General features: G+C 41.5%; 1 protein-coding gene across 1 annotated transcript in view; it reads right to left on the minus strand.

Annotated features, from left to right (window-relative positions):
* LOC137258703 (uncharacterized) overlaps positions 1 to 7,728 on the minus strand; it is a 36,224-nt gene extending 28,496 nt beyond the window's left edge. Inside the window, exon 1 of the mRNA XM_067796394.1 lies at positions 7,692 to 7,728. Within this exon, the coding sequence (XP_067652495.1) occupies positions 7,692 to 7,728 (37 nt within the window). The remainder of the gene's footprint in view (positions 1 to 7,691) is intronic.
* Positions 7,729 to 8,289: the final 561 nt, after the last annotated feature.

Below are 8,289 nucleotides of genomic sequence, written 5' to 3' on the forward strand. Positions count from 1 at the left end.
TATGTATGTATGTATGTATGTATGTATGTATGTATGTATGTATGTATGTATGTATGTATGTATGTATGTATGTATGTATGTATGTATGTATGTATGTATGTATGTATGTATGTATGTATGTATGTTTAGCTGCGTTCCATGACCTAACTCATAATACAATCAGAGTCGAAGCCTATATCGCAGCTTGCTGACTGAGATGGTCGGGCCTCTCGTGGCTTGGCTGTCCAAGTCATATTCAAATGTATCAGTGATAAAACGTTTACTCCTGAATCTCCTCTATAGGAACAGTAAGGCTCTTTAACCCTGGGTATTGGTAGTCTCCGTAGAATATACCTTTGGATTAAGCATTAGGAAAATTAAAGTGTCACTTAGAAACCAAAAACTGGTTTTATATACACCATAATGCCATGTAACAAAGTGATTACGATAACACCCAGCACAATATAAGGTCAGTTTCCTGATACTGTGAAATGTATCCATGAGAAGTATCAGAAATGTATCAGAATCGATATTGCCGCACATTCACCAAGACTTCCTGTGCGTCTATACCACATTATCGTTATCCGCAGCGAGATTCGACAAAAAACAGTAACAGTAATATTGATGAAACAACTGCGTTCGCACTCGTCTTGAAGGAAATTTCGTTTGAATGAAGTTCAGGATAAGGAATCATAACTACATGTCCTATGCTACAATTACTTCATGTGTTTTGGCGGCTTCAGCGTAAAGCCCAACTGACATACAGGCAACATTCGTGGGGCAAAGTGTCGACTGATCAGATTTGCTTCTGGATAATTACGTAACAATCATCACTGTAATTCTAGCTGTTATTAATAGTTTAAAGGTCATATGCAATGCAAAACTCAACTTTGCAGATTCTGATAACTTGTTTTCGTAAATGTATAGTGTTACTGAAAGGGATCAAAAAAGCAAATCCAGCTTACAAAGTTGAAAAATAACGCTATGAAAACAAAACAAAACAAGAGAAATAGGTGCATTAAGTTGGCGTCTTGCCCTAATGTGATGATCCCTCAAACAGGGAATGACACGAGGACGTCGGGCAGTCGATTCCTGATGGTCTAGGCACTCAGTAGCAAACCAGTATCTCTTTGAAGTTGACACCTTATCTGATTTGCTGTTACCAGACGATTTCTCAGGGCGATAGTGCGGATAAATCTGTCCTGAGTCTGAGTTCTTGCCGTTGGTCGACCAGATCGTGGTCTATAGTTAACAGAACCTGTATCACGATGTCTGGACTACAACGACCTGTGTTGTGCCAACCTGAAGCACGCCAAGGGCACGTAACCTCTCATTCTGTGCTAGACCGGTTGGCTGACAACGGTATATGCATCCATACCGAGAAGTCGGATCATATACAATAAAAGAAGTAATTATTATCCATAAAGAATCTTTCTCTTATTACTCACCATACTTCTATATGTCTCAGAGTATCGGCAAATAAACCGGTCAATGAAAGACTTCGTTACACTGGAGTGCACACCCACCCCCTCCGACCGGGTTCTTCTTTCAAAGCGAAGTACAAAATACTGCACTTTTGATTCGCGACTGTACGCCTATAATTTTGTTTATTTTGTATTTCACAATCGGCAATGTATGTTATATGTCATGAATGATTGATGATTGTCTTCAGTATCTGCTTCAGAATTGCCATTGGACTTCTGCCTTTTGACCGAAGGGGAACATTGATTCTATTGTTTTTATTACTTTCCATTCGTAATGAAAACTGTATTTTAAAAAATTACCATAACAGGAAATATATAAAGCTATTGATCTATTCACATATGAAAAACGATAACGGTATCGAATCCGCTTTAGGCGTGCAGCGTCTTTGTAAGGAATGTACCATTGACGGTATTAGGATTCTAAAGGCATTGTTATTGAGGATTGCCTTTGAGTGTGAACAAACAGAGGATGGTATTGAACAGGCCGTTCTAGGTCTTCATTCGGTATTGTGATCGTACGTGTACAGATAAGTAGTTAATAGTACATTTACGTGATGATGAGGTGTTAAAAGTGTACTGTCTGTTTGAGACTTATGACAGGACTTTCTTCAGTCTCCAGTCTGGAGGACCTTTGATACAAGCCCTTAGTGTTGACATGCTATGCTGCACATGCTTTCCGCCCCCTAGGCTGTTCCTCCAACAGTGACCCGTGAAGGTCCCGGGGTAGAATAGGCCTTCAGCAACCCATGCTTGCCATAAAAGGTGACTATGCTTGTCGTAAGAGGCGACTAACGGGACCGGGTGGTCAGACTAGCTGACTTGGTTGACACATGTCATCGGTTCCCCATTGAGCAGATCGATGCTCATGTTGTTGATCACTGGATTGTCTGGTCCAGACTCGACTATTTACAGACCGTCGCCATTTAGCTGGAATATTGCTAGGTGCGACGTAAAACTAAACTCACTCACTCACTCACTCACTCACTCCTCCAACAGTTACTGTTTCCTTAACATGACAAATCAAAACAAAATGGTGACTGTTTGTTAAATAACATTTTTCATTGGAGACAAACGTTATGAAACTTTATTCAGAGTTGGGCTGATGTTTTCATTACATTCTTTGTTAAAAAAATGTTTGACCATGAAACGATTTCGAGGTAGGTTGTGATTCATCGGTATCATTTGGCAGGATGGATAGTCGCATCGCTCTGGTTTGTCTCGAGATCAAAGCAGCAAATCTACACATTGTGAAAAAGGCCAAACCAGACTGTACGTTTCTAACAATATGTCACCATTAAGTAAATGCACTATTCACTACTTATCGATATCTGTAGACGTATATGATCATCAAGTAACAAATCGTACGACATATCACACTTGTAACATTTTCCTTATGTGTGGAATTCAGAATTATTTATTTTCTCTGTAGAGTTGCGATGGACATAAGCAGGAACCATCCAAGCATCTCCGACCTTCTGTGTGTGGGAGCCTCACTTTATAGATCAAAAGCCAAGGAACTCCCTCTGTTGTCCCGGCACAGGGCAGACATGGTCCTTCCCGCTTCTACACCCGAAACAAGAGCAGCGACAACTTCACCAAACACCATGATGACCACATGATCGTCTTCGACACCGAGAACAACCTGCGATATCTTGATTCTGTATAAGCACATCCAGCCCTGATGAAGGTTTTGAATGATGGAAGAGAATCAGTTTTTTTAAAGACTCACATGGAAAGTTCTGTCTCCAAATGCTTTCAGCTGAAATAAGGAAATGTCAATGCTTTGACCTGGCCCCGCGACATCTAGCTGACTGACATTGTGTCGGGAGTTCGCATAGATAATCACACTGGTAGGCTAGGCACAGGAATTTAAAACAGAAACAACACACGCACGGATGAGCAGCCAGTGCAGCGATTTTAAGGTGCTGTTTATGCCGATGGACTGGGGGTAACCTGGAAACCATACGAGCAGTTTTATTTGGGATTCTCAGGAGGCGGTTACTGTTTGACTTTGTAGATCCAGCTAGAGTTGGTGTAGGGTCTTGAGTGAAGAGATGGCGTATACTGCCTGTTCCGCAGATGGCAGTTGAAGACTCTATATGGCTCTATATATCTGTCTATCGAAAGATCCGACCGAAGACATACTCCCAGAGTCTTCACGGATCTGAAATGTGGGACTGTGATGTCATATATTGGGATGTCAGCAACATCTAGTTTCTGGAGTTTCTGTCTTGGTCCACTGAACATGACTTCCGTTTTGCTCATCTTCAACTTCAACATAATGGCTGTCATCCATTTTTTGACATATGGTTGTTCAAGTGACCATTTTTCAAGAGATGAATGTTCGACACCAGGAGAAATACTGTGTGGAAATGGTGTAGCAGTTCATATATATTGAGATGCTCTCCTGGTGGTGCAGTGCATAATGTTAACAGTACTAGTCCCAACACAGAACCCTGGGGCACGCCAAAACACTGATCAATCCTTGATTATTATGTGTTTTTGATGATAACACCCTGGCACTGATCTGACAGGTAGGAAGAAAACCAATCATATACATGTCTTGACAGGTCATACTGCATCTCGACTGCATTTACACTCATGCTTGATTGTATCGAAAGCTGCGGATTAATGTAACAGCACAACCATCCCGAGGTTCACACAGACAGCCACTGGATGCAAATCGTTCACAGCACACACCAAAGCTCTCTCGGTGCTGTGATCTTTTGTACGCTGATTGAAATTTGCAAACAATTCGTTGGTATCCTGATGTTGAGTTAGCTGTTTTGCTACAGCTTTACTTGTACTTCAGAGGTGAAGATTAGATTCCTGTCGGGAATTGTTTTGTTTTGTCCTTTTTTTAGGAGAGGCTTCACAATAGCTTCTTTGGGAAGGCGTCCTGTCTGTGTTGACGATGTGTGTGATGACAGGAATCATCATAAACCTTCATCAGCTGACTCATGAGGATGTGATCTAGTTCAAAGGGCGTCTGCTTGGATTCCTTGACGAGTGTTAGCACTCATTGCCCTGGGATGTTGAAGATCGTAAATCTGTTGTGATATTGTCAATTTTAGTTTTGAAGTGGGAATTGAATTTCTCAGAGAAAATCTCCGTATTTTGTTCATCAGGAAGATGATTTTAATCACCCTTTTCGGGGAGTTTTGACAAAGAACTTTGGGGTTGTTTGAGTTTTAGAGAATCACCTAACGGTAGCACGTCAGCTTAGCATTCCAGATGAGCTCCCTCAAACCGGTTCATACTTGTTTTTATGTACACGTGAGCATTAATTAAGCACCACCCATTTTCATGCTATAAGACTGTGTTTAACACAACACATTGGTCATTCATGATATGGAAACACATTTTTATAATTTTGTTAACTGAACCATCTAAAGTGTCAATCCATCAACTACCAACACTACTGCTACTTTCGGCTGTATTGTATGGACAGTCATATGGGGACACTAAAAACGTTATTAGTAATCATGTCCAAAACTATGGTCACGCAGACAGTGTCTGTGCTCCAACGTACACAAAAACGTTCACTGCTCAATACTAAGCCAACAGTAATGGTGACAATTCAACCGTGGTGGCGTGGTGGGGTGGTTATCAAAATGCGGGACAACAGCAGCTTCCTGTTGGTATCTCTGACTATTGAGTGTCCCTTGAATGGTGACAAGATTAAGCTTAGGAGATACACCACCACACCATTACAGAGGCACCGTCAAATGGTTCAACTGCATGGATCATCCGCTGTTGATAAGCCTCATTACTCCTTCTCCAAAGTTGCCAACGGCCATCAGTAACACGTAGAAGAAAACGGCTTTCATCGGACCAGTGGATCCTGCCCCATGTCCTCAGATTGTGGTTTTGCCGTGGAGCCTTGTGTCTATCAGTGAGTAAGGGACGTCTGATTGGACGACGTGCACGGAGTCCAGCGGACCTCAGCTTTCTTCTGATAGCGCTGGTTGAGAGACGAACACCCACTCTCCATTGTTCTCTGAGATCTTTGGCATTGGTCATGGGCCTGCGTCTCACTAGGCTAACTAGGGCACGGTCATCACGGGAGTGGTCTTCCTCGGCCTTCCTGATCGTGGACGATCCTTCACATAACCAGTGGCCGCATCTGTGATTGATATTCGATCTGGACCCAATGCTGCGACACGACAAACCAGCTTCATGCATGCCAAAATTCTGCCATCTGGTATTTTCAGAAAGCCTACGCCTCGGCATGTCCCCAAAAGTTCAATTTCAGCACCGTTCACTTATTGATGCGTCGATAAGAAAGCATTGAGAATACTTCATTTCACCTTTTATACCCTTCAGTCGCTTGTACCATGACAGTACTTGAGCATGAAAAGCATGCCTGTCAGGCAGCACGTGAATTTCATACTAACTGCATGTGTATGTAGATATAACTGAATGCCTTCTCTGTTTTCTATGGAATACTGTAAGGGACATTCTCGCGATCTCGCATTCTCGCGATCTCGACCTTTGGAAACAAGCTCAAAATGTTAAAAGTGCGAGAATGCGACTTTTAAACCTGCTGTCAAATCTCGCAATCTCGCAATCTCGACTTGTCAAATAAGGCCACAAAAACACGAAATCGCGAGAACACGAGAATGCGACATTTCCTTTTCTAGCGTTCTCGCGATCTCGCGATCTCGCGTTTTAGACGTTGGCGTTGCGCATGCTTATTATCACAAGGTCAAGATCGCGAGAATGTCCCTTACAGTATTCCATAGTTTTCATCCCTTTTTGTTACAATGGACAATCATTTTTGGTGGTGCTTAATTAATGCTCATGTGTATATTTGCCTGTGAACTTTCTGAACCGGATTCGCTCCACATCCGTTCTTATATACGCCAAAGCACACACAAAACTATCCAAGGGAAGTCAACTACATTAGGTGAAACAGTCTACAGCAAGAAATTCACTGACCTGTAGTCCCTAATCCTTTAAAACAACATGGATGTGAAAATCTATGACCAAACAGTACAAACACACAAATGAAAACCTATTATTTTTTTATAACACAGAAAATCACGTTCGTTCCAAGCTGGCGTTTTGGGCTCTGACGTGGTTCGGTTTTAGCATATCCCTGACTTTTTAAATATTTCTGGGCCCTACTTCATTCTGCTCTCACAAATGCATTATACACATCTGATGCTCATTCTGTATTACTTAAACGTACAGTGTGAATAATTTTGAGGGGTGACTAACAGAGGTGACTTTGTTTAGCGCATGAAACCACAAGGAATACATCAGCAAAAAAACATTATCTGTTTCATGTGTGTGTGTGTGTGTGTGTGTGCGTGTGCGTACGTGTGTGCGTGTCCCGGCTGCCCGACCGTTGTCTCGAAAATACTCTTCTTGGCAGCAAATGGAATCATGACAAGTTGTCATTGACAATCCGAAATAACTCATGCTCATGATAACCCATTTACAAAGGCCATTGGCCCGAACTGTGGAACACTATTTCTTACGGTTGTGTTGGCTTTATATGTATCTGGTGTTGATTTTTTTCTGTAATAAACAAGAAAAAAATATTTTGTACGAACACATTATAATTCCGTGAAGGATAATTACCCACACCTTCCCAGAACATTCCAGGAAAACAGAAGCCTGTGATACAACGTGACGTAAGTTCACTTCGGTGTATAAAGTGTATCACATAATTCCCCATTTGTGACGGATATCTTTTTTCGAGTTTCTGTCAGTTAAAGGAAGTAGAAACGGTATGTACCAGAAGGGAAAACACTGAATGTGTGTTTGTGGCATTTCAATTCTCTAGCACGCAATCCACAACAAACCTTTGTTTTTGTCGCACATTCCTTTAGAGCGAAAACCATAGGACAGTTTTTGGATTTAGCTGGACACCTGTTTTCAAAAGGAATTGTATTTTATTGTTTCAATCACCAGAAAGAAATAATAAGTGTATCAATCTCTGTATTTTTCTGGTACAGTAAACTGTTCAGATAATCAACAATGATTGTGTCAGTGAGCCAACATATCTGGAAATAATCATGTATATATATACTTATTCGTAGATTTTCACAAGCGATGAATTCTGATATGAATAAAACACAAACCTAGAGAACTTTAGAAGAAAATCAGATGATCACAGTTGCTGGTGTAAGATAGTGGTACAATCTTTAAAAGAGTTTCTGTGTTAACTTCATTATTACCTCTCAGTGATAACAAGATGATAGCATGAATCTAACCTACCTGACAGCAGGATATATGCCACAGCTTTTGACGACATTCTGAAACGACGTGTGCTGAGGCGGTTTGTGTCGCTCACTACACAACTGTTACAATCAATATACCATGTGACGAGGGATTCAGATTTAGAGCTGTATTGATGGACCGGTGCCGTTCACGTGTTGTCCGTACTGGACATGTGGACGCCTATCCGGGGTATTATCAATATTGTCTCAACACGTAACTTACGTTCCTATGTTCTATAGCAAAGTCATACATTATAAATTGTCAGTCTAAACTTTGATGATGCAAATGTAAATGTGCACGGCCGAGTCTTATCCTTGCAATATAATGAAATCGATAGTTCCAAGTTTCCAAGGTCGACTTTGATGTCAAGGCTGCCAGAGATGTCAACCACCTTTCTGTCCGATTAAGGGTGACGTTCCCCTACCCCACCCCCATCTCCCCACAGTCCATCATCAGTATAGCGATAAACTAGGTGACGATGTTTTATGTTTGGTATATCTACGGACCTGTAGTAAACGTTCAAAGTGATGAAATTGCGTAGGGATAGGTCCAGTGAATGTTCATCTAGCCCCGATACCTGTGGTGCACAATAGAT

This window comes from Haliotis asinina, chromosome 12 (genome assembly GCF_037392515.1).
Source record: "Haliotis asinina isolate JCU_RB_2024 chromosome 12, JCU_Hal_asi_v2, whole genome shotgun sequence".
Classification (NCBI taxonomy): Eukaryota; Metazoa; Mollusca; class Gastropoda; order Lepetellida; family Haliotidae; genus Haliotis; species Haliotis asinina.